Below are 27,113 nucleotides of genomic sequence, written 5' to 3'. Positions count from 1 at the left end.
GGCAGGGACACCTTCCACTGTCCCAGGCTGCTCCAAGCCGGGTCCAACCTGGCCTTGAGCACTGCCAGGGATGGGGGAACCACATCAACTCCTCCAGGCTTTACTCTCTTCAACAGTTTAGTTGAGAACCAAAGCTCCATGACGGACAGACCTCCACCAAGGACAGACCTCCCCAGAAGCCCCTCTGAGTGCTCCCCCAGAGTGGGTTACCCCCAGCCCTCTGCAGCAAGGCGTGCCAGGCTCTCTGCCAGCCCAGCGCCTCCCTACCTGTTCTGGATGGAGTTGGCAGCGGCGTGCATGGCGGCGGCCGCGGCCTCCTGCGCCTTGCGGTTCATGCCGGCGGGCGGGGGGCACATGCCGCTGCCCACCTGGGGGGGCATGTTGGCCATGTTGGGGCCGTAGGGCCGGCTGCCCATGGCTGCGTGGCCCATCCTGCCCGGGGGCAGCCCACTGTACGGGGGCACCCCGCTCTGCCCGTGCATCTGGCTGCCCGCCCCCATGGGGTTCATGCTGCCCGCCATGCCCGGGCTGGGGTAGTTGGCATTGGACATGGCGTTGTAGTTTGGCTGCCTGGGGTAACCTCCTGGGGAGAGGAACACAGGGGAACACAGCATCATTCAACCCGTTCGGTTTATGAATCACCATAAAAATCTTCTATCGGCAAATATTTAAAGATCACTAACAGAGATGAGGGGGAGTGTTCACACCTCAACACAAAGTCAAAGTACTTGGATATATGCCACGTAAAATGTGTTTTGACACAGCCAAGTAACAACATTGATTCAGAAGCTGCTTGAAACTCTCCCAAACCTCAACCCAGCACAGAGAACTACATGGTCCAGGACAGGATGGAAAATCCCACATTAACCCTTCCCAAAACAGGCACCACTTCATCATCTTCCTCTCCAAAGAGAGCCATCCCTTTGTCACAGTTACATGGGAATAAGCAGTTACAACCTGTTTATTCCTAAATAAGGAGGAACAATCCCACTTTTAGAAGTACAGCTATCCCTGAAAGCAACATATGCCATCACTCTCAATAGGAGCAAAGCTCTGGTTGGTATCACCCACAGATTAAGAGGGGACAAATCAAAACATTTATCATGGAATCACGGAGTGATTTGGAAGGGACCTTGAAGATCATCCCATGGGCAGGAGCACCCTCCACCATCCCAGCTAGCTCCAACCTGGCCTTGAACACTTCCAGGGATGGGGCAGCCACAGCTGCTCTGGGAACCCGGGGCCCCAAGAAGACATGAGGACAGAGAGAGGCCTTTACTGGCTCAGTTCCCACCTTGAGGTCCGTACTGCCCGCCCTGGGGTCCGTAGCTCCCCATGGAGTTCTGCTGGTAGGGCCCCATGCCGGCGTGCATCTGTGCTCCCGAGGACTGCCGGGGGGATAAGGCTGAGCCGGGCTGGGGGGAGCTGTACTGGGGCATCTGGGGGTTCCTCTGCATGTACCCTGCACATCAGGAGGGAGCAAATAGTTAGTGCAAAGCATCCCGAGCTGCCACTGCACACACTTGTTCCAGGCAACAGCCCCTAGTGCCGACAAAATCCTTCCAGCAGCAGCCTGGACACATTTTAGTGGTTGCATTAAGGAGCCAGTGTTATCTGAGCAGATAACAGATCCAATTTCCTGGTTTAGTCAGAAGGAAAAAAAACCCTTAGTGTCACAGCAGAAGCCAGTACAGCTCTGCAGATCCTTTGGGCTTCTTGTTCTTGGTTTTTGTTCACTTGTTTGTTTTCTCAGGGTGACAGGTCTATACCTTCAGCCTGGAGAGCTGAAATTTTACATGCATTTTTCCCCCCAAAATCATACTCTCTCAAAGGGGAAAGGCACACAATATTGCTGCGAGCACCCCTTGTTTTGAAGCTTAAAGCATGTTAAGAAGCCAGAGAAAACATCTTAGAAGCCAAAGCACCAGCTTGGATGGAACATTTAGAGGCCAAACAGCCACCAACAGCTGAATTTACTGCAAGGTGCCTCAAACACTTCAGCCTGTAATCTTGGGGCAGCTTTTCAGTGCTCTGTCCCACAGAACCCATGTCCCCAGGCCAGGTAATTGAAAAAACACGTGCAGCTGGCATGACCCACCTCGGTCCTGCGCGATGCTGGACTGGTTCATGGAGGGGTGCAGGATTGTGTCCGACTGGCCACTGGGCGGGCGGGGAGGCATCTGATTGCCTGGGCCACAAAAAGGACACACAACCATCAGCAGCTGCTCTCCACAGACACAGCAGGCAGCAGAGTCACATCCCAGAAGCCCAGACAAGCCCAGGACAAGGGGATGTTGGCCATGGTGAGGAAGAACAGCAGCAAGTGGTCACATCAGGCCAGTGCAATGGCACTGCTGGCTCACCGGCACCCCACCCAGCCCCACACCTCTCACACACATGGACGAGCTCAGAGCACCTCAGTGACCACACAGTGCTGGCTCTGGGCAGCTTGTCCCCACTGGGCAGCACAGCTCAGCCCCAGCAGAGCCCGGAGGTGAGAGCTTACCTGGGACTGCAGCGGGGGACAGGGGACCGGAGCGGGACTGAGCAACGCTGGCTGGAGATCCAACTGGGGAGGGGGAGGGTCCTCTGATGCCTGGCAGGTGAGGAGAGGTATGTGGCGAGAAAGGAGACTGAGCTGGGTTACTCTGCTCTCCTTGGCTGCTGGAAATCCCTGATGTGCTTACTCCAGGGCTCAGGGCTCCTTCGGTCCCCATGGGCAGGTCATCTATGGAACCAGACAGGTCCTGCAGGGCACAGAAACACATCAGAAACCACAGAGCCACGGGGCTGCTCTCTCACACACCGCTCAGCAGGAGCACTGTCCCTGGGCATGCTGCACACAGGAGCCAGTGAACCCTGTTTGCTGTTGGTACCAAAGGCTGCTGCAGACCGAGGCAGCTGCCAGACGTGTCTTATCCTGCTGCCAGTCTGAACCCAGGAGCTCCTGAGTTGGTTTGCTGCTGGCCCAAACAACTGGCTAATTCTCCTTTTAATTCAGTTTAGAGGTGGGAAGTTAAAGAATGCATCAACAGCACATGTAAAACTGCAAACACAGGAGACAGTCCATGTGATCATGGCTTGGAAGGGAAACGTGGCTCAGCCTCTGGAAGACAGAAAACTCCTGCCTCACCATAATTAATTCATAAACCTCCTATGAGCTAGGAAACTACTCACTTGAGATGGATAAAAACAAACTAAACAGAGATTTAAAAGAAAACCGTAAAATACTCTTCAGGGTTCCCACTTCCCTTTCTTCAAAGACAGCAAAAATTAGCAGTTACTGTATCAACCTATAACGTTTAGCTTTTCTCGAAGGCAAGGCCAGAAAACACCCTTCCTCCTGCATGCATTCACCTTGGAGAAGAAAAGCACAAAAAGCCTAAGAGATCTGAAACCTCCAATTGCCACAGCAGCAAAGCGACAGCATCAAAAACCAGCTGGCAAGTGTGAAAATGGGGCTAATTCCAAGGAGCTGATGATGTGCAGATCCAACATGCCCAGTTGTGCTGGCTGGTTAGTAACAAGGTGCATCAGCTGCTCAGGCTTGGCCTGCAGTGAATGAGTCAGGAGCAGCCCCAGCCAGAGGAAGTGGCAGCGTATTTGAACAGAAAGCTGGGAAGTTGTAACTATTCCAGGGATTAGATAAAATCTCTGCCAGAGGTTCAAAGGATCAGGGCAGGTGAAGAAGTGGAGGCCAAAGCTTACCAGGACTTCACTTACCCTTCTTAAGTCTTCCAGAGCAATCAGCTCTGGATCAGAAGGGTTCTGGGTGAGTCCTGAGGGAATCCCAGGTCATTTTCCCTGCACAGAATTCAACTGAACAGCACAAGCAGAGCCAACTTCATTTAAACCCCACAGAGAAAGGCCAAGCCAGCTGATAAATCACCTGGACACGCTGGTTTCATTTACACTGACAGCACAACTCCTGGTTCAGCAGCAGTGCAGGGAATGTTTTCCCAGCCCTGGCAGTGCACATGGACCTGGAGCATCAGACACTACAACTCATCAGCCTTGGGGAGCAGGAGCCCCCACACCCAACCCCTGCCTGCCAGGGGATGTGGAAAGGCTCTGACAGCACATCCAGGACATGGGAGTCAGGGAGAAGAGGAATTATGGAGGAATAAAAGCCAACACAGAGACACTCAAGCAGCTCATCACCCCTGTGGGACGGGGACATTCAGAGGGCAGAGCTGGGCTCCAGCACCATGTTCAGCTGCTCCAGCACAGCAATTTCCTCTGTTTTAATGGAATTTGAACAAAATGCCTCTAACAAATGCTGGCAAGTGTTACTTTGGAGCTGCAGAGGCCAGACACTTGGTGGGATGATTTAGTGCAGAGCGTGTCCTCCCTCCCCTTCCATTACTGCTCCTGTTGGAGAGCTCATTTCCTGCACCACAGTCTCTGAGGTGTATTTGCTTACTGCTCAAGTATTATCTTCCTGAGGGGAAAAAAAAAAGCGCTTTATTTCAATGAAAGCTAAAAAAACTGCAGAAAAAGCCTAAAAATAGTGTCTGAGATCTCTTGCAATTTTCACTACTTTCCTATTGTAACATCAAAAGCATTGCTCCTTTATGCAGCTATTTGGGTGTTTTTCCCTGGACAACTTTGACAAATCCCACATTCCTACTGCAGAAACCATCCGAAGTGGGAGTAAAAAGACATTATTTCCAACATTTTGCATTAAAAAGCATCAACCAACACAATCAAGAGCAAAACACTCTTCTCGCTGAGATTTACTGCACCCAACTGCAGCCACTGATACAAGACACACAAAGAGATTCCCCCCAGAGCCCATGAAGGGATCAGAATGTCCAGAAACCAGTTCAGTCCAGCCTACAACTGGATGGAAATACTGGCATATCCCCTCAATACATGAAGGTAGTTTTAGTTTGAAGCACCAAATATCTGCAAGACATAAAATGAAAGAACGTTAAAAACGGTTTGAAAATTAACTCCTAAGCAGTAGATAACAATCTCCAGAGCTCATGTCTTCAACCTTGCCCGTGCATCAATGCTTTAGTACTCAAGCCATTTAAAAACATCCCATTTTAATGAAGCAGGTGGATCCTGGCTGGCTGTGCCCCTGTGAGCAGGGCCCTTCTACATTGCTGACACACCAGGAGGGACTCCCAGAGGAACAGCAGAGCTTTAGCTGTGCACAGATTATCAGTTTAAATGAGTTTGAAGTGACTTACACATCCCCCTTTCCCAGCTGTTGGGACATGAGTTGAAACAGGACAGTGAAAATCAAGTAACTCCTGAAGTGACTTTCACCTTCAAAGATACGTAAGTTTTATGAATTCCAACAATAAAGTCATTTCCCAGCAAAGAAGGGTTCTGCCAGCACAGCAGCATTTTCTGAGTGTGTTATTCAGCAGGACTGAGCTGCTCAGAAGGGAAACTCCTGCAAGGGGAAGGAGAAAACGTGGACTGGAATGTCTGAGCCCCAGCAGCTCATCAGTGGGGAGCTGGTTTCCTCCCATCAAATTCTCCCTCAGGATGTCAAGCACCAGGGCACCATGGGTTAATTAAAGCTAAAAGACACCTCCAGCTCTGCCACCCCCAAAGCAGGGGAAAAGGAAATCCCTGCATCTCCCTAGAGCCTGTTTTCAGGGCAGCCGTAGCAGAGAAGCCTTTAAAAACAATAAAACCTGGTGGAAATAATGGAGACCTGCTGCCGTCAGGGGGTTCTGGACGAAGCCCAAGAGCAGAGGGCCTGGGAGGTTTTGTTTCCCTCCCACAGAGCACCAGGAGGAGAGCTGCAAAGGCACGGCAGCAGCAGCAGAAGGGCTCTCCCCTTCCCTCTCCCGCCAGCACAGCCAGGGAGCCGAGACAGGAGGTGAGGCTCGGCAGCAGCAGCTCTGCCAACTCAAGGAAACGTCAGGGTCTGGAGAATTTCCTCACGTGTTTCCAATGTGTTTTTTATGCATTTTATTGCTCATCTGCCATGCAGATCAAAAACGCTGGAGGGATTCCAACTATTTCACACAGAATCTCACACTCCAGGCTGGCTGCAGCCCCAAAGCCTGAGTTTCTTCACTTGAAATACTGCCCAGTGTTATTTTGGGACGTGACCCGATAGCGTAAGCCCACGGGGACCCTGGAAGGGAGCGCTTCCAGCTGCGAGAGGATGCCCGAGCCGGGTCGGTGCCAGCGCAGGGCTGTCAGTGCTGCTGACAAACAGGACTCGGCACAACACCTCCTCCTCACGCCACAACAAAACCCTGCCTGCAATCACACTGCCTGCTACCCGCAGGAGGGGGCAGGGGAGGTCATCCCTGCACAGAAAGGGTTGCAAGTCCTGGCACGACCAGCACAAGGAGCCGATGGTTTGTGCTGGAAACAGCCGGGATTCTTTTATCTGGCAGCAGGAACCACCACCCCTCTATCTGATACAGCTCATTTGTTAAACAAACAGAGAGATGAAATGGCAAGAAATGCCTAAGATCGAGGTAGCAAATTCCCAGAGGAGCAGAGAGACTCGAGGCTCTGCTCTGGCCCATCCCACTGATCTGGCAGAGCAGGAAGACTGACCAGAAAGCAAATGAAATTCCTAAGCAGGGACTGCAGCCTCCCCTGCCCATCCCCAGCCTCGGCCCTTCCACGTGGGAAGTGTGGGGGAATAGGGAATGATCTCAGCACGATCAGATCACCAGACAGCGCTCAAGGAAATGATGGTCTGAGACGAGCATGTGCTGGAGTTTATAAATTCTGTAAGGCCAGTTGTTTCCATAGGATGCTCACAAGCAAGACCAGAGAACAATGGCTAAATTTATTCCCCAGTTCTTTCTGAAAGGGAAAAAGCCTCTTCCTTCCTTCTCATTGAAATACTCACTTTCTATTACAAGCTCTTTTTCTGTGCAGTTGCTTTTCCACTTACTCAAGAACTACCAACATTTAAAAATCACAAGCTTGTCCTTTCCTTCCCCTTTATTTCCACACCCAAAATACCTCAATCCTCTCTATCACAACAATCACACAGCTGACTGGCAGGATCTCCCTGCTATTTTGGGGACATGGATAGACTTGTTCCTCCTTTGGCAGCACATACAAATCCTGCCTCTCATGCTCCACAGAACACTCTCTCCTGGAGACTTCCCTGTGCTCCACTCACAGCACCCCCACAAAGGAACCTGAGTTTTTCACAGATGTGACAGAAGGGTCTGGAGAGGCCCTGCAGCCCCAGTGCCTTCCTGCTATGCCTTTTCCAGATTGGTCCCCCAGCAGAAACCAGAAGCTGGAGCTTAGGAACAAGTTCAGCTCCAGTGGAAACCCAGCTAGATGTTTTTCATCCACTGTCTCCAAAGCTGACAAATCAAGAGTTAGAACAGAGATTTTCCAAGTCCTGTCCTATCCCAAAAACATACAGCTTGTGCCAGGGATGACCATCATTCCCCTTACTCTGCTCCTCTACCACCAGTCACTGTGGAGAGGAACTCGAGCCCATCTTTCCAGCACCAAAAGCACCTTCAGGATAGTTCCTGGTGTGGGTTTGAACTGGACAAGACACAAAGGGGATGTCCTCCTTCAAAATGGGACAAGACCATCAGTCAGAAGGAACAAAGGGATTTATTTGCAATGAATTCACTGGGATTGGCCCCTTGGATATGTCCCTGGAAGCTCAACCTCTGATCTGAGCAGGGATGACATAAGAGCAACTAGAATCGAGTTCAGCAAGAGGAAAAACATCCTGGTACCAAACTGAGTGTGCCACAAGGACCTGGGAGTCCTCACTGCCACTCACTTATCCCTGCAATCCTTACAGAGAGGAAGGAAGTGCTAGACTTAAAGGAGAAAACACCTGCCCACTAAAACAAACACCAGCAAGGCTTCAGCCTCTGCTGCAGAGTCCATATTCCCTTCCCTTCTAAGGAGTTTCAGCTCCTCTCAGGCAGCAGCGCTGGCAATTACAAACCTAAGATGGGGACTGGAACATGCCGGAGAGATTTGTGCAGTTTTCTTGCTCAAAGAAGAAGCTGAAAAGCTCATTCTTCCAGGCTGGCTCCAAACAAACTGGGAGAAGCTGCTGGCTCGAGCTGCACTGCAGGGAAGGGAGCCTTCGGAGAGGAGGCTGGCAGGAGGAGGGGCTCGGTGCCACACGAGAAATTTTACTCTGATTGCAAAAGTAAGCTGCTGCTCTAATCCAGCTCAGTGAATCTAGGTGAGTGTGGTGGGCTGGCAGAGAGCAGGCTCAGGATGGAGCAGGGAGGAAGACAGAGGGAAGTGCTGCTGGCTGTGCCACATTCCTGCGCCGGAGCCTTGCGGAACAGCTGGCACTGCTACCGCAGCAGCCATTGATTTTTCAGAGGTCGATACTCCACTCCCACAGATCTCCTCGGCAGGAGCTTTAATCACATCTCCTGCTCCTACCCTGTGCCACCCCTCCTCCTCTCCCCCCTCCAAATAAAATAAAATAAAATATATTAAAAAAAAAAAGGGAGGGCAAGGGGGCTTCCTCCCCCTCTGAGCATGGAGCAGACGAGCAAATCTCATCTTCTCTGTCTTTGGAGAGCAGAGATTCAGAGCTGTAGTTGCAGCACAAAGTAGAGAAGGAGTAACGTGGTTCATCCACAGAACAAGATGTCGCTGGAGGGAGAACCCGCCATGTGGAAGGGCAGCATTCCCACCCAGAAAGTGCTGGGCTCTTCCACAGGACCCCAGGAGATGCAACAGCAAACCCCACACAGGAGTTCCCACTTAACCCTTTGGAGGCTGCTCATCTGATAAAGAGTACTCCCAGCTTTACACAAAGGTTAGTACAACATCAAACATCCATGGCAGCATGAAAATGCCAAATTTTTCCAGCCAGGGTGGCATCACTTCAGCTGGCCCAGAAGCTGTCCCATCCATCCAGCACAAAAGGGTGACACCTCCAGCTCCTACAGCAACACTGACCCCAAAACAAGCTGTGGGAAAGAGGCAGGAGGATCCTAGGCACAGGAAGCAGCAACATGGCATCAGCACCAGGGGATGCTCTCACTGATTTCTGGAAGGTGCAGGGATGCAGGGATCTCCAAGCCATCAACGGGAAAGGCTGGCCTTGGGAAGGCAGCTGCAGGAGGGAAACGAGTGCAGGCCTTAGCTGACAGACCAGCTTATTCACAGAGCTTTTGTCTTCCTTCCACGGGATTTACGTCTCCTCATCCAAGCCTGAAGACGAGCCTCAGCTCACACAAAACACAGGACCATGGAGGAGGCAGGAAGCTCCCCTTGGACTGCCAGACACGAGGATATTCCTAGTCCCCAGCTTCTCTGGAAGGCGCTTTCCAGGCTCATGTTCCACACGCTGAGACTCCAAAGCATTTAGTCATCCCAGCATGTGACTGTGCCACCACGCCAACCTCCCCAGCCAGGGTGGCCAAAGGGAAGCAGCAAAGGCAAGAGGCTGAAATTATTACAAAATTTACATGGCCCCTGTTCAGGCAATACTTTGGATTTTAAGATAAATCAGCTTTTAGCATTCTGATCAGCCTCTGAAACAATTAACAGTGACAGGATCAATTTCTAAAAAAGCAGGAGGAAGATTTTAGGACAGAACAAGATTTCTAAGGTCTCAGGCATTTGCAAGTGTGGTGAATCCAGTGGTTCTTCCCCTGGAAGTTGTCCCTGCCCGTGTCAGGGGGGTTGGAACTGGATGATCTTTAGGGTTCTTTCCAACCCCACCCAGTCTGTGATCCTGGACTGGTTCTAAGGGACAGCTGGAAGCTGGCAGCTCCTGCCCAAACTCCCCGGTATGTGTGGGAAGGCAGGGATGGCCCCTTGGCACTGGGGCATCTCCAGAGCAACCATTTCCATCCAGAGCTGTCTGCAGTGTCACCCCAGGCCCAGGGGTGCTGCTCTGGGTGGGATGGGGAGACTGGAGACACGTTTGGGGAACAATCAGGGAACTGCTCCTGTCTCCTGGCTCCGAGCAGTGAGCAGGCACAGGAAGAGGCACCATATCCATGGAAACCTGGCCCAGGCCAGGCTGACGTGGGCCTGGTGCTGCCTTGGGGTCAGGGCGTCAGAACAGTCCATGCCTGGAGATGTCACTTCTTGTCGTTTCAGGAAATTAAACCTTTTTTTCTTCCTTTCCCTTAACAGAAGCTTCTTCTTTCCAGATTCAAAACTGTAATAAAAACCAATCATACAACTCCTCCAATTACCAGGACTGATTTGGGATCCCGGTGTGACCCACCCCAGCCCATGGGAGCATCCCAAGCCTTGGGCCCCTGCCAGGCCCAACACATGGGCACCATGTGGAAAGAGTTTTCCCCACGGTATTTATGATCCCACGTGTCTCCAAGACAAGTCAATCCAGCATGCCAGAAGCACAGTAAGAGGGAAATTATTCCTGTGGAGCGAGAGCTCAGGTGTGGTGGTGTTTCACCAGCACAGCCCCTCCCTCCCAGCATGGTGGGCTCCCCCTCTGGCAGGGCTCATCTGCATGGAAAGGGAAGAGGGTGAGGATCAAAGTCCAACGCCAGACTCACAAGAGCCTTCCGCACCTTTTAAAGAGTGTCCAGTGACGCCGAGGCAGCAGCAGAAAGGAAGTGAAAGCCTGACTTCCCTGGCCTGCAGCCCAAGCTGCTCGGAGAGCAGGGCTCACCCACCCTGTGGGGGCTCACCCTGCTGGGCTGGATCACCCTGCCAGGGCTCCATGGGGGACCATGGCAGCACAGGGATGTGAGCAGCAGAGCACAGAGCACATCCGGGACCCCCGACCAGAGCTGCCCACTCTGCAGCACCCTCCTGCTCCAGCAGTGACCTCCTGGTCCCCGTGGCTGGGCCCGTCCTGGCGCGGGGGGCTCCAGTCCCAGGTGGGTCCTGGCTCTGCTCCCCGCGGTCCGGCCGGAGCATGGCGAGCCAAGGGAAGGGCTGGGCTTTAGGGAATGTGAGCGAGGCGCAGGCAGGAAGCTGAGCTGAGCTGCTCTCGACCAGAATAGAAACAGGAAACGAGCCCGGCAGCGAGCACAGAGCACAGCACAGCTTCTGAAGCACTCCCCAGGGATGCTCTGTGCAGAGCAGGACGAGCGCCGGGGTAGGCACAAGGTGGGATTAACTCCCCTCAAACCCTGAGCAAGGGCTGGCAGGAGAGGGAACTGCCCCACGGACACACAGCAAAGCTGCTCTGGGGCAGGGACGAGTGTGAAAGGTGTCACTGGAGCGGCTCAAGGTCGGGGTGGCTCTGGAGATGCTCCCCACAGTTAACAAAATATAAAAACTTGGGAAAAAAGGCCCAGCCTTCTCAAGGAACCATGCAGAAATGGTAGGCACATTCACACAACGTGAGAACCTTGGGCAGAGGAGCACTGATCAAGGAAAAATACATTTTTACCTTTCGCTATCACCACAGCCTGGGATAAAACCCTTCAGATGGCACAAACTGGAAGGCAGGGATCTGCACTGCCAGAGCTTCAGGTGCTCCTGGGGGAAGCCTGGGGTGCTGGTGGCTTTATCTGCATATCCACTGTGCTGCCCTGCTTTGAAATGCACACACTGCTAATCCCTCTCCTAAGGCAAGCAATAAGACAAGCTCAAAAGGCCAAACACAAACCAAACAGAAGCAGGAAGTCCCATATGGAAAGAGAAAAAAGGAGAGGGAAAAAAAAAAAAAAAGGTTTGAAGTGACCAGCAGATTCAACTATAAAAGGTTCTTTCTCCCTGCCCCCTGAAAAAAGTTGTCCAAATTATTAATTTTAAACTGAATTTTTAAGGAAGCAGGCTGCCTCCCTCCCTCCATGGCAGCTCTGACAGTTTTTTTGCTGCATTTCAGCCTGTTGCATGGATTATTTCCAGGTCAGGGGATGCAGCTGACAGAGCTCAACTTTATTCCACTTCAAGCACTCCCAGAGCAGCTGAAATGACCAGTTGGAAAGAATGGAGAAACCAAGCGGTGCTTCCTGACAACCTCCAGTGCCCAAACTCAGCAACTGCTCAACTGAGGGAGAGATAATCAAACCAAAACCACCCCACAACTGCTGAGGACATTCACTGACAAGATTTTTCTGCCAAAGCTCTGCAGCCACATTCCTCTCCCCACCCAACAAAACTTAATTTTCTTCAATCCACGCTGCAAAGACCCAAGGCCAGAACCCACACCCAGAAATTAACCATGGATCAGGAATATTTTCAGTTGGTTAAAAGCCTTTCTGCCATTGATAGGACACTTTTCAGATCAAAATTCATAGATAAACCAGAGTGAAACATCATTAAATAAACAAAATGGTTTCCCAATAATGCAAAATAGCAAAATACTGAGGTTAAAACTATTCCCACTCTACAACAAGATGAAAATAAACTGTCCTGGACAGGGAGGGGATTTCTCCCTCAGGCTCACCACTACACTGACCAAACTAAGGACATTCTGGGGTAGGTATTCCAAAATTTTTGCCCCAACTGCTCAGTTTGCTGCCACAAAAACTCAAACATAACATTGCTGTGTCAGGACCTCCAAAACCCTGCCAGAATGTGTCCTCCTGGTTTATTAATGGCTTTTGAGGCCAGCCTGGAAGCTCAAACACCAGAGATACCAACTTCTGTGGCTGGGGAGGAATGAACAGCCTGGTGGGAACCCCTGCCTCACGCTCCTCATCCATCCCAAAGACATCAGGAGCTCCTTCAAGGCAGCCCATGAGACAGAGACTGGGGCAAGGTAAAACCTGTCCCATGTTCCATAATGAAACAGAAAATCCCTCCCAACATACCTAAAACTCCAAAGAACTCTGCAGCAGAGCTGATCTGCCATCCAAACCCAAATGGGATGTCCCAGCACCCAACCTGCTTCCCCCAGAGCTGCTACCAGCAGCTTCCATGGCTACACATAAGGAAGTTTTTACCTGGAAGTGTGGGACTCCTTCAGCCTCAGAATCCAAGACTCAAAAGCTGAAGTTAGCACTGAATAAACTGGATACAACTCTCCAGGAAGATTTTTTTTTGCTAAGGAGAAGAAACTAGGGAATATCCTGGGAGAAACAGATCTAACCCAAGGATTACTATTCCTCTGTTACACCCAGACACAAAAGACTATACTTCACTTCTCCTGTGCAATTGCAATCTAAGTTTAGTTTGGCTGCAATCCTGATGGAGACTCCCTAGGGAAGGAGTGAATTTTACAGAGAAATTCCTCAGTTTGCCTGCTACAGGAAGGGAGAGCAGCCAGGACACTCACAGGGCTCTTTAAAAGGCACCAGGGAGCCCCAATTAGCTCAGGAGAGAGTTTAGTTAATGACACAACAATCATGACTGGGAAGGCACACAGAAGGATCCACAGGACATTCCTCAGGCAGATCCCAAAACAGCCACAGGAGCTGAACAACCTGACAATGTCCCTGCCAGGAGAGCAGCACCTCCTGAAAGAGTGATGCACCAGCCAAAGGAATATTCCCCTTTGTTGCTTAGAATTCCAACATGAACATTGGTGCACAATATCTATGTGTAAAGGCCAAGGACTTGTAAAGGCACTGGGCACATAAATTCAACACTTCCCAAGAACCTAAAAAGCAGGAACCTCTTTTTCCTGTTGGGGCTGATCTGTGTTTAATTAAAGATGATGCATGGCAGGATTTGCCCCAATTCCAGGATACCCAGTGAGCTTTTCCACCGCACCCACCAGGCCTGGGAAAGGGCTCAGGACTCCGTAATAAAATTAAAAGCCCACAAACAAACTCTGCTCTTCTAAGTCATCCATAATGGCAAAACAGGGATCTGGGAATCCTCCTGAGCAGGATAAAACTTTCTCAACTAGACAGACTGAGCAATATCAGGAAGATAAAAAGAAATTGATAGAGCCCTTCCACAGAGATCTTGTGTTCCTGAGCATCCCCAGGCCAAACTCTGTGCAGGAGATTGATCACTGCAAATTGAAAGAAGGATTTGGCTGCCAGCATCCCAGAGATGCCTTTCAACACCCCACAGCATCCCTGTCTGAAGCCCTTCTCAGCTGGTGCTGTTCTTGTCCTACAGGATTCCAAAGAGACAACAAGGAATTATGAAAGATGTACAAGTGAGTCTACTTTGTTTAATTTTTTGTCTACTAAGGAAGAGAAAGGCCAAAAATACACCAGGGTTGAGTAAGCTAAAGACTGCTTGTTTTCTTAAATGCAAATTCTTTGGTGGTAAAGCCAGGAAAAACAGGTATTCCCTTGTTTCTAGGTTCCTCCAGTCTTGCAGCTGGGATGGATTTCTTTTCTTAGACTACTCAGGAGAAGGGACAACTTGAAAAGGGCCAAATATATTTAACCACAAGGTATAACACAAACTCCCACTCGGTGCTGAGAAGGAGCCACTTCTGCAAAGCCTGGTTCCTAATTCCTATAAGCCGAGTCAGAGGGATTAGTAGGATTCAGGAAGACTCCATCAGCAGTGCCTCTGAAAGGACTTCCCACCGTGCTGAGCTACAGCAATTTCTTCAATTACTTCAGTGGCTTCACTTCTCCTGCACTCCTCACCAGAAGATGGGTCACATGGAAGAACTTGTGGAGAGGCAGAATGGAAAGAAACATGCTATTTTAAAAGATTTTTTCCCCCCCAGGCCTCAGAAAAAATGAAATCTTTGTAATCAGGGTCCAAAAGGGAAAGAAAGACAGAAAGAAAGACAGAAAGACAGAAAGAAAAAAAAACAAACAAAAAAAAAAAAAAAAAACACCAAAAAAAAAAAAAAAACCCAAAACAAAAAAAACCCCAAACAAACCAACCCACAACTACTCCCATTAGGTGGTCAGAAGTAGAATCACTTTATATTTTGGGTGACAATTTGTACCCACGATCTGAAGGCATTATTTCAAGGGGCTGGTAACAAAGCTGTTCTCATTGCTCAGAGCAAAAATAACTCAGTTCTACACACAGCCCATTCCTCTGGCCAATCCAGCTGCAGCTCCCAGCACAGACTTAGCCAGTGGCTAAAGAAAAAAATAAAACCTCACTCACTTCCTACTGGTTAGAACAAAAGTTACCAGCAAAATTGGAACTCAGCAGCTCCAAACCTTTCTTCCAAGCCAGAGGCACAGACCAACTTGGGCAAGCTAACCTAAACTTTCAACCCTTCTCTGTTTTCTTGATGTTTAAACACAAAATTCAACTACTCTGGCCCAAAACCTGCTGGAACACTGGGCACTAACCTCATCCCCAACTGGTCACTGCACATTCAGATTTAGGATGTGAAAGAAAATACAGTTCTCCATCTGCCAAGGAAGGAGCTACATGGGACTGATCTTTCTCACTCCAGATACCAATGAATTTGTCTTTTTCACCAACTGTTCAGTCAGACTGGGCCAGAGAAGTCCACTGATGCTCCAGTGCCAGTCACCAGTGCCACAGTGGGCCAAGGAACAGGAAAATAAAGTAAAAATGAGGATTCTCCCTGGAGGTGAGGGCCTACTCTGACAGCAGTCAGGTACTTCACACACTGCACACAGAATTAACTGCTTTAGGCAGAGCCTGCAGACCAGAGCACTCAGGGTTAAGCTTCCCTCTCAAATCCATTACTTTTGTAAATTACATTCAACCTCCAGTGGGAAGCCAGAAGCTAATGACTTAGTAAAAAGCACAGGCAGCCTCCATGGCTCCCATTTCCACGTGGAATAGGACCAGTGCTCATTTCTCCTGCTGTGCTGCTGATTGCCCCCGGCCCAGGCCCCACTCACCGGCAAGCTGGAAGGTCTGGACTGAAGATTCAAGTTCATGTCTTCTTGCCCTTTACTGGAAGCCATTGAGGGAGCAGAGGATGCCTGGGACCCAAACGAGTCTTGAGATAACTCCTGGAACATCAACCAACACACACCAAAAAAAAGTCACAAATGGGAATACAATAAAGCCTCTGCTGGAATCACTCTGGGATATTCTCACATTGGGGCAGGTTTATGTCCCCTTAGTGACATTTGCCCAAAAGAGGAGGTGAGAGCCAGGACTGAAAGCCAGCGCACACAAGCACTGCTCAGAGCTGGGAGCACAGGTCCAGGGCCATGACAGAACAGCCATTCTCCAGCTTCCCCGCATCACAGACTCTGTCACAGCCATTCTCCAGCTTCCCCTCATCACAGACTATCACAGGCTGTCCTGGATCTGCCCTCCCTGCTTCCTCACCTTCACCATCTCACCCTCGCTCCAAGTACCTCTTTACACAAACAAGGCAAGTCAATTAAACCCTTCCACTTCTCAAAGGCTGCTCTGGATGCATTGCAGTGTTTGCTAAAAGGACCCAAGCTTTGTTTCTCCTCCCCAAAGCCAAGTTTTGCTTTTGCTGGTTACGACCTCTGCGAGCCACGGGAGAAGCCACCAGCTTTGACTGTTTTGTGCCACCCAGCTTGCTGTGCGTAGTCCAACCAATTTTAAGGCACGGAACAGGAGGTTTGCCCCGATGCTGTCATAGAGTGACCCGGGGCAGCAAGGAGAGCCGGGGACAGCCTACCTGAGGCGGGGGGAAGCGTTGCTGGGAGTAGGCCGAGGGCTGCTGCGGCGGCTGCGCCGGCGGGTACGACGAGGAGGGCTGGGCCAGCCCCGTGGGGGCCGCGGGCTGCTGCGCTTGCTGCTGCTGGTACGGCGACTGGGACTGCTGCTGGGAGTAGGGGGGCTGGCCCTGGGGGTGCTGTGGGGCCGGCGGCGGCTGCTGCGGGTACGGGCTGGGGGGCTGCTGATGGGGCGGCTGCGCCGGCTGCTGTGAGTACGCCGGCTGCGCTGGGGCCGCGGGCTGCGCCTGCTGCTGCTGCTGCTGGTACGAGGGCTGCGAGTGAGCGGGCTGTGACGGAGGCTGCTGCGAGTAGGGAGGCTGCTGCTGCTGCTGCGGGTGAGGGCTCTGCTGGTTGTAGTAGGGACTCTGGCTCTGCTGCCCGTACGCGCTGGGGCCCTGCTGCCCATACGGAGGCATCTGCACAGGGAGAGATGGAGGTGCACCAGTCACAAAGGTATTTCTCACACACACACGGATTCTGTTCGAGAAGCAGAAATTCAGAAACCTGTGCAGAGCAGTAAATGCACTGGAATTGCCACTACCTAGATACTTCCTAGGAAACAGCAGAAGTCACTCATGTGTGTGACATTATTCTTGGCAGTAACCAAGTTCTAACAGACATCACAACTAAGTTTTTAGGGATCCCTATCTTACCACTCTTCAACAAAAGTAACATTGAAAGGAAAGGCTGCTTGCTCCAAACAAAAAAAAAAAAAAAAAAAAATTGTCTTTTGAATGTCTTTTGAATCCTGCAAACAGTCCAGCATGCACCACTTGGATCATGTAATGAGCCAAAACTGACCTGGAGTAATTTCTTCTGCAAAGAACAGCTGTGTCTCTAACACAGCACAGCAGAAAGAGGATCTCCCTCCCCTGCTATTTATTTTTCCCTTGCTGGATTCACTGCTCTGCCACCACCTCTCTTGGAGACAAGGATTCCCCAGGCCATGGATCCCACCTGGATGCAGGTGTGGCAGAAAACACAGCCTGGAGAAATGCCATTTTACCTAAAGAACCCAGCCTGGCTGTGTCTCTTCGCCTGCCCAGCTGCATGTGACAGGCTGTGGAAGCTCTGGGAGCTGTACCTGTTGTGCGTACGAGATGCTGCCCATGGTACTCTGTGTCCTGCTCTGCATGCCCATGGGGTATCTCTGGGGGCCCTGTGGCCCGTAGGGCTGCCCGGGGTAGCCGTGGCCCTGCTGCGGCCCCGTCTGTGGGCCCTGCTGCTGCGTGTAGGGGTTGTTCCCTCCGTAGGGCTGAGGCCTCATCTTCCCCATCTGATCCATCGGGCTCGCCGGCTGCAAGGCAACGCAGGACACGTCAGGCACGTCCAGACACACAGGAGCTGTTCATTTAAACATCACGACTTCCCAAAAACCCCAGGGGAAATTTGGCGCTGAGGAGAAGCTCGTCTGCCTCTTCCCAGGTGCTAAACCCCAAAGTTACATTTGGAATTAGAGCAGGATTCCTGCTGCCCTTCCAAACCCACCACTCCACCAAGAACAAGCCCAGTGAGAAGTCATTTGATGCTGACATCTCTCCCGTGGCAAGACAGGGAAGAAGGGGGGAGGGATCATCAAGAAAAGTCAATTAGCAGTGTAAGTGGCTTTTCCCCATTGTAGGTAGTACTTTAATGTCCAGATATTCCACAACAAGTTAAATTTAGGCTGAAAATTCAAATATTCACAAGAAACACTGCTTCTTTCACATATAACAAGGTCTCCCAAAACACTACAGGCTGTTAATTTACACTTACGCATTTCAATTAATGCACATTGATGTAGTAACACTGGGCAGTGCAGCTGACATCCACAGTCCTCAAGACTGCAGTTTCATTTTTGTATTTTTTTTACATGTCCTTTGTGTCTGCTGACTTTTGGAGAATAAAGAGTTTCTAAATCAAATTTATACAGATGCATTAAAAAACTTTGTCAGCCTCGAAAGTCAGGTCCCTGAGCTTTAGAGCAGAGACAAAGAGTGAAGAAATGCAACTTTCCTTGGATTTCATCTGTGCTACCCCTGCCTGGAGCCAATATTTAGGAATAGTCAATCGAATTTCCTGAAAATACTATAAACCTCAACACTACAGACCTCAAAATAAGGCTTTTCTACCTTGGCAGTTATTCCCCCACTAAAGCAAGGACTGTTTTGGTATGGTGACCTCTAAATGAATCCCAGCACAGTCCTTAACCTCCATTCCTTGGACTGAATGGGAATCCTTCCCTGAGCTCCTGGTGACCTAACTAATCCCAATTAGAGGTTTTCCACAGATCACCATGACAATGGACTCTCTGTTACACCATCCCTTCCTGCCACCAGCCCTGGGGTGCTGTTTGTACAGATCCACCCTCTCTTGCTGAGCTCAGGTGCTTGAGGAGTGGCCCTGCAGGTCTGCACAAGCAAACATCACACAAGAGCTCAGGCTGGAAACCCCACAGAATCCCGGAGACCAGAGCAGGATTTCACTGGTGTGTGCAGAATCCACCCTCTTAGGGGGAGAGGAGTCCTTGCAGTATGCTGCACTGGAGAAAAGCCTTCCCCAGCAGCCAGCACAGCTTGGAGCCCCAGCACACATTTGAGTGCCCAGCTGTCAGTGCAGCGTGGCTGCCAGGGAGGCTCAGCCCCGAGCCAGCAGCGAGCACAGGGACACCACGGGCAGCTCGTGGGGCTCTGCTGGGGCACCAGGGGCTGGCACTGAGTGGGGATGGCAAGAAAAGCCCCATTGCTGGGAAAGAGAAAGACTGCTGGCTCAGCTGGGAACTGGGAACCGGGCTCTTTGTGGCAATATGGCACAAATGGATGGAGATCAAAGTCCAGGTGCTCTGTTCTGCCCCAGCTCAGGCACCCATGGACTCTGCCAAGCTGGAAGGGACCCACCAGGATCCAACTCAGCCCTACACAAGACACCCCCAGAGTCACATCCTGTGCCTCAGAGCGTTTCCCAGCTGCTCCTGGAGCTCTGGCAGGCTCGGGAAAGCCAAGCCCTCTGTGAGCACAACCTTTGCCATCCTATGGAAGCTGTCCCCAGCCAGTGCACAGCCCTAGAGCAGCTCTCCCTGCAGAGGCAGATTTTGGATGCCCTCCCACGCTCAGCTGTGCTGGATGTTCCCATTCTCATCCATACTGACACCAAACCAACCCTGAATAAGTTTTATTCTGTGTTTTATGTCCAAGCTCTCACAGATGCTGCTACTGGGGAGTTACACAGGCAGAGGCTGCAGACCCTGAGGCAGCCCCAGGTCCCTGCCCTGGGAACACCGTGCCCAGAGCCCACACCAGGCACCCATACGGGGTCTGTGCCAGCTGGGAAAAGAACTTCCATTCATGGGGGCAGAAAAAAAAGAGACCTTTGAAGGCTCTGGTGGAACCCTCAAAGCTGCAGGGCCTCAATCCTGAATGGAGGACCCATGTGGAGCTCCCATACACCTTAAAAGATGCAAATTGTGTTTACATCTTCTCAGCAATTGTCTCTGGTGCTTCCCAAGTCTTGCCTTGTGGGTATCCCCTTGCATTACTGACATCTTCTCCCTGCCCACATTATCTCCTTTGGTATGTAAAAAATGAGGCCACCAGGAGCTTTCCTAGTCCCTGGCTTTTGATTTCAGCCTGCTCTCACCACCCCCAAGCACTCACATCCTTCCTTCCACCTGACAAAGTGCAACTTCGGGGTTACTGACTAAGTATTTCAACATCTTTTCCATTTGCTACTTGCTTCCTCCTGGTTGTAACTCACCTTTGCAACCCTCTACCAAGGGCAGCTTCTCAAATACATTATTTTTTTGGTTTTTTTTTTTTTTAACTTTTTTTCTTTTTCTAAATACAGTCACACCACATGTTGCCACCCCTGCACTGATTTTCTTGTCTGTGGTCACCCACAAGACCAACCATCTCTTCAGGGAGGAGAAAACAAGGGGAAGATTCACTTTTCCGTGACTCCTACAGGAAGCATGACAAGTACTAAAAAACTTCCAAGAAACATTTGCAACTGTTTATGCAGCCATTAAAAAAAAAAAAAAAAGACAGAGAGGGAAAAGAAAAAACCCAAAACACAAACCCCAAACATCTTTCCAGGATGTGACCAAGTTGTCACCTTTACTGCTCAGCGTAGAAGGACACGACGTGCCTCAAGCGGCCACCCTTCCACCAGGCCCCAGCACAGAGAGGGTGCTAAAAACAAACACGAAGAGCATCTAGATTGCAGCCTTATGGATAAAATTCTATCACCAGGAGGAATGTAAATGCCAATTAATCCCTAATGAAGGAACTATTTCATACACACACTCCTGACTCATAGCAAGGCTAATTCATGCTCCCCGGGGTTGCCCTGTACATCTTAGATGCTGCCATGTGTTGCTTCTTCCTTCAAAATATCCCATTAATTCAGACTATCCCACACATCTCAGTCGCTGATGGGGCTTTAACTACTCTGGACCTGGTATTGTTGCTCTGGCTCAAAGAGTCAGCCATCAGGAAGCTTCATTGAACCTGCTACCCCAAAACCCTTTTGGGGAGTTTAATGCAATGTGCCTCAATAGAAGAACCAAGGCGAAACGCAGGGATCGATCCAAGGGCTCGTGTGGGGTGCTGGGAGGAGCACAGGCTGCACAGCCCCTCTGCACACCCGTGTCAACAGAGATGGGCACGCTGGGAGGAAGCGAGAACACGTCAGGGTAAATAGGGAAATACCAAACCCTGACTGCAAAAGGCTGGAAATTCTTCTCTGGGCTGATACATGGGAAATCCTTTCAATAGGAAACCACAGGAGTAGATTACTGTGATTACACTTCAAAAGCAAAGGCCCTGCCACAGAGAGACATAATTGAGAGAAAGTGTTGCTCCTTGATCACTGAAGTCCAGACCCCCTGCTTACACCTCCCTGCATTCATAGAAATTGCTTCTATTCTCCCTCAATCCCACTATCTCTGCTGTTGTGTAACACCAGTGAGTACCAAAACTCCACAAAACATTGTCCTGCCACCAGTCAAACTTCCAAAAACAAAGCTGTGTGGTTTGGTGAGTAGAGAGAGTGACCATAAGCCTGTGCTCCAGAGAAACTGCAGAGCTTTTTTGGGGTAATTTAAGATACTTCTAGACTAAGAGTTTGTAACAGCAAGCCCAGAGCGAGCTTAAAATTGCCGAGTTCAAAAGCTCTTCAAATCACTCTGTGTGATGTGAAGGGTGTCAGGCCCCTGTAATGAGGCACTGCAGTGAAACCAGCTCTTCTTCCAAACAACACTGGGGTTTTCCGTAAGAAACAAAAAAAACTTGAAGCAGATAAGAGGATTCCATGAACAATTCTTTTCAGATTTTGTCCGGTGGAAGATAAATTTGGCCTCTTGAATGAATAGCTTGGTTAAAATGGAGATGACATGCTATTGGTCCTGTCAGGAAAATGAGTAAAGGGAAGAGGCAAATCCCACTTTGGATGCAAGAGCCAAGCTCTCCACAGCTGTACAGAAAAATGGAATTCTGACCTTCCCCATTACCTTATTACATATTTGTATTTTATTGGGCCAGAGGAAGAAATAGAAGGAGAGTCATTTACTGAACTCTCCAGTTTCAAATCAGCGTCATTCAGTTATTGGCAATCATGGGTGTTGGCCACAATTGGTTTCTTCAGCTGCCCCCCCCGACCCCCCCATAAAAATAAGAAGGCTGAAACAAATAAGAAAAAAGCCCTCAGCTCCCACCTTGGCTTTGAAATCTTTTCCTGACCAGCTTTGTTGTCCGTTATTTGCGATAAAAAAAATAATAAAAAGCATTCCTGGCTGTTTAACCGAGAGAAGCCCTAATTGATTCCCACAGTCATTAACCTGCATTTTACCTCGGAGAGTGGTAGTTAAGGAAGTCGGCACTGCTATTTATAACTCATCTCAAATTGAGGGCAGACTGCCTAAAATCTAACACATCCCAGCTGTACTCCTGTTTGAACTGGGGCCAAGGGAATTTTTTAAAGCAATCTTGGCACTGAATGAATGACACCAACAGTATGAGCGCGTGTGGTTGTGTTGTGGTGACGTAGCGCTGGAGGTGGAAGGGGACGGGGGGGCCGCTCTCCGTAATCCCTCTCCCAAGCCCAGCTCAGCCCCGAGCCGGAGCCGCCCACCCAGAACCAAACACAGGAAACGTCTTTTCCTGTGGAACGCCTTCAAGTGAGAAGCACATGGCTAATCTGCATAAAAGCAAAGCCACGCCACTCCTGCCAGGAAGGTTGTGCTCGGAATCCCCGGCCACCGAGCGCTGCCTGCGAGGGCTTGGACCTGCGCCGGGAATCCCAGAAAGGGCCGGGAACAGATGGGAAGGACCCCGGCAGCACCAGCCATTGTCTGGCTGCTGAGCAGTGCTACGAAGAGGAGCCTGCAGAATCCAGAGCGAGGTGCCAGCTGCTCCCCGGCCACCCCAGCTTGGCCGGAGAACGGGGGCCACTGGAGCCAGGTGGAAGTGGCCAGGCTGAGACGATGCTGAGCAGCAGCAGTGACGGGTAACACATCCCACGGGCTCAGGGACAAACTGCTCACCTCCCCAGCCTGCTTCCCCAGCACATCTCACTGGAGTGAAGCAAGTGGGTCTTGTAGAAAAGGGATGAGGGATTTGACCTCCCATCTTTAAACCCCTGTCCTAAACCCTCCAAGCCCTGTCCCTTTTCCACGTTCCAAGGGCGCTGTGAGAGTTACACTGCTGCAGCACCAAGGCCTGAGCAAGACAAACTCCATTTCCCGTGTGATGGTACGAGCTCACAGAGCACAGGGCTCACGAACAACGAGAAACACAGGGAGGCATTGCCCAGAGCTGGCACCAAGCCCTGGGCATCCACCAAAACCAGCCAGGCTGTGGTGATTCCACAGCTGAGAGCAGCAGCTCCTCTCCTGCAACAACACAACCATGGCTAATCCACAACAGCACCAGAACAGAACTAATGGGGACAGGGACACAACAGCACCCAAGGGGCAACACAGGAGGCTCCAGCAAACCCCAGTTTGAGCTGGTCACTCGTGTTTGCACATCAGTCTCACACCCATCTGTGCCTTCCAAAATCTCCCCCAAAGGTGGCTCCAACTCATCCACAACCAGAGGAAATGATCACAAACCAACAACCGTCCTCATTTGGGAGCAAACACGGCTCACCTTCCAGTGGGGAACTCTTTCATCTGCTCTATTTAAGGTGCAACTGGCTGTGCTGAGGTCAACACCCTGGCCTGAACTTGCTGCCTTTTATAGCCCAGGTCATGCTCCAATGCCTCTCTTCCCATGGAGGTCTGCTTTTTAAAGGGGGACAGAAGAGGCTCAGGGGAAGCTGAAGTTAAAATAAAGATCCTCCAGCAGGACGTGAAGATGTCCCCAAAAGAAAACAGCTAGAAAACCCATGGTAATAAACACTCCATGAGGCGTACCCACCACCTCGCTGGGACAGTTTAAACAATGAGCCTGTTTCTCCGAGAATATCATCACAAAAAATGCACAGTTCCTTTTTTGCTTTTCCCCTCCTTTTTTAAACTTGAGAAATCCACCAATTTCCTTCAGTCCCCAAGCACACACAGGGCAGACACCAAACCTGTGCTGGCCCTGCTCAGCTCCCATCAGGGACTCTCCTTGCCTTCCCCCAGGGCAGCCCCATCCCTTTGGGAACCTCACTCCAGGAAGTAGGCAGGATGCTCTGACTCACACCCATAAGCCCAGAGTGCCAAAACCTGACTTCTGGAATACAGTACAGGGTTACAAATGCTCATCCCTTGGAAACGTGCAGGACAAACACATTTTTACATAAGCTACAGAAAAATAAAACTCCTCCCTTGCCCCCACAAATCCCAGAATCTAACTTGGATTTGGACACACAACCAGGAGATGATGTATCATCATCTCATTATGAATGGCCAATGCAGATGAAAGTTTGGCTGTCAAAACAAATGACCTCTGCTCCACAGTTTCAGTTCTGCAACCAGAAAGAGCCTGTTTTTCCTTCTGACTTTTCCCAGTAGGTCAGAGTTTGACCCCAGACACTTTCTATTCCTCTAAACCTCTGCTAACACCCCAACCTCAGAACAAACTCACGACACCAACACAGAACAACAGGACTCTTGCTGCATTACTTCAGCCACCTGCTTCTATCTGGAGCTCCTGCAAACCTAAAATCTGCTCTGCTCAATGTTTAACCCCTCCTTGATCATTTATTACACCACTTTCTTTGGGGAGATCTGCTGTAAATCCAGATCTTGAGTTGTACCAGTGGAAGGAAGATGAGAGAGTTTCTCCCAGCAGCCATCCTGTGACCTGTATCTCCCTGCTAAACACAATCCAGTAATTACCCATGAACGTTTCTCAGCAAGAGCCCAGTCCACACATCTCAGAGGACTTTCCAAAGCACAACTCTTACTAAGATTCTTCTAATTGATTAAAACTGACCAGAGTTTTGATTACAGGATGTATCATTATGGAACATTTCATTCCTGAAAGAAGCCAATCAGCAGAAGGTGATGTGGTGGGGAAGTGAGATGAGAGTCACCCCTCAAAGCCTCATGGGAAACAACCCAACAACAGCACAGTGTTCATGCCCAAGTACCAGCAGAGTTGTGTTATTTTTTATTTTGTTAAAAACTGGAGGGCGGAAGGTGCCAAGTCTGCAACAAGCACCACAATGGTTCCTCATGGACACCTCTCCTGTCTGCAGGCTCAGAGCACATCCCTGTGGGAACAGCACAAGGGATCCCTCATCACCTGAAAATTAACAGCCAGAGGACTCATTCCCTGTCCCTCCACCTCAACTGCTTACACTTACATCATTCTGACAAACACCATTTACTGACTTAAATGCAGTTAAAATTATCAAAATAGCAATAGCTGATGATCAGTGAAAATTTCAGGCATTTCCCAGGCAGTTGGGGTCAGATGATGCAGTTTGTTATTCAGACTGTGTGATCCCCATACAATTTATAATTTCTCCAATAATTTCAACTTACATTTAAAATACAATTTCCTTCTATCCAAAGAACTAAGTAACAAGCTATCTATCCCTCACTGTCAGGCTTCAATTCACTTTACAAGCACATTATTCAACCAACTCACCCCAGGATTCCCCAAGTGCCACTGCTGACTCCACCCAAAAATCCAAGCAACACCAAGATGCAAAGAAAACTGCTCCCGAGCTCCATGGGAGATGATCCCAAGGAAATGTGATCCTTGTAATGAGGTGCTGTTCCTTTTAAGATGGAAAGAAACTTCCTTCCTGAATATTAAATCAGGCTTTAAGTTTAGCCAACCTCCTACTTCTGCTCTAATGAACTGGAGGCAAGTCAACAAAAAGTCGCTCGAATGTCTCATTACAGCGCTCCCGCTCCAGCCTGGCTGGAAGGAGCTCGTGTTGTACCACAGCAATGGGACCCGGCCAAGAGCAAGCCGTAAAAAAAGCAGGAGGAGGAAGGGCTAGGGTGGAAGAGCAGAATTACACTCAGTGTCACCACTGCTTAAGTGATCTCGCTCCAAGGAGCACGAGAGCAGCTGCTCCCCATCACCAGCGAGGGAGTCCCAAAATATTCGCTCCAAACAGCGCTGAAAACCTGAAAGGGCTCCAGATGCCCCATAAATACATTCAGACACTGCAACCTGTGGCAGACTTCAGTCATCCAGCTAATTCCCTGTAACCCCTGCTTCCTTTAAAACAAGCCCTGCTGATCTCATGGACAGACGTCTTTTGCTACTGAACACGAGGGATGTTTTCCAAAACTGGAGGTCTGAAGAAAGAGCCCATGTAAGGGCTCACTGGGGTTTACTTCCTAGAATAAAGGTCGTTTTATCAATTCATTAAAAGGCTTTTCTGCACAGAAATCTGAGGGTGCTGGTGCACACTCTGGAGTTGATAAGACCCCTCCAGCACAGCCTCCTGGGTCCTTTTCTAAGAACATTTTCCTGATAAATCTTCATCTGTAAAATGCAGCAGCACAGGTTTCTACCCACTTGTGTGTCTGAAAGCTCCATCTGTATTTGACTATCTCATCACTTTGCAAATTCATCTCATTTTACACCAGAATAAACAGTGGCTGAACAGACTGAACTGGACAGGCAGACTCCCATGACCCCTTCCCACACCAGGATGGGCATTCCCGGGGAGCCTCTGGGATCAGCTCAGGGCTCTCTGAACAACCCCAGATCCCCACAGCCCCACCTCTCCTACCACACACAGCACCTTGGGGGAGGAGGACACAGCCACCCTGATCCTTGGAGAGCTGCAGCTCTTGGAGGTGCCTCATCCCAGAGCTCCATCTTATCCACAGCTTCCACAGGAGCTGCGTGTCGGGGCCTGCAGCTGCTCCAAGCCATGGCTCAGCCTCTCCCCTGCTCCTGCAGAATGGCTGAACTCGTTCAAAAGTGCATTATGAAAGATCAAAATCATCCAAGAAGTCTGAGGCTGGGGAAGACAGGCAATCCCAGTTTAGACCAACACAACCCCCTGTGCTCCATCACACTCACCTCCCAGACCTTGGATGGATGCTCACAGCTCCACAGTGGACATCACCCCGGCCTGGGATGGACTAACATGGGCCAGGCTGCTCTCACAGCCCTACCCCAGCCAGGAGGTCGGGATAAGCATCCCTGATTACCCCAAGAGTCCCTCAAACACCCCTGGGGCACAGGAGCTGTCACCACACACTGTGCCACCAGCCCCGCTGTCACCTCATTAGGAAGCAACTCA

General features: G+C 50.3%; 1 protein-coding gene across 2 annotated transcripts in view; it reads right to left on the bottom strand.

Moving 5' to 3' along the window:
* ARID1A (AT-rich interaction domain 1A) overlaps positions 1-27,113 on the bottom strand; it is a 53,526-nt gene that overhangs the window by 14,373 nt on the left and 12,040 nt on the right. For both annotated transcript variants that reach the window (XM_053964568.1, XM_053964569.1), the window contains exons 2-8: positions 17,515-17,727; positions 16,391-16,846; positions 15,627-15,740; positions 2,507-2,747; positions 2,099-2,188; positions 1,295-1,462; positions 268-583 (exon numbers count right to left, since the gene is read on the bottom strand). In XM_053964568.1, coding sequence (XP_053820543.1) covers positions 268-583; positions 1,295-1,462; positions 2,099-2,188; positions 2,507-2,747; positions 15,627-15,740; positions 16,391-16,846; positions 17,515-17,727 — 1,598 coding nt within the window. The remainder of the gene's footprint in view (positions 1-267; positions 584-1,294; positions 1,463-2,098; positions 2,189-2,506; positions 2,748-15,626; positions 15,741-16,390; positions 16,847-17,514; positions 17,728-27,113) is intronic.

Source organism: Vidua chalybeata, chromosome 25, assembly GCF_026979565.1.
Source record: "Vidua chalybeata isolate OUT-0048 chromosome 25, bVidCha1 merged haplotype, whole genome shotgun sequence".
NCBI lineage: Eukaryota > Metazoa > Chordata > Aves > Passeriformes > Viduidae > Vidua > Vidua chalybeata.
Note: the sequence above shows the minus strand (reverse complement) of the source record. Positions and strands in the feature narration are given on the sequence as shown.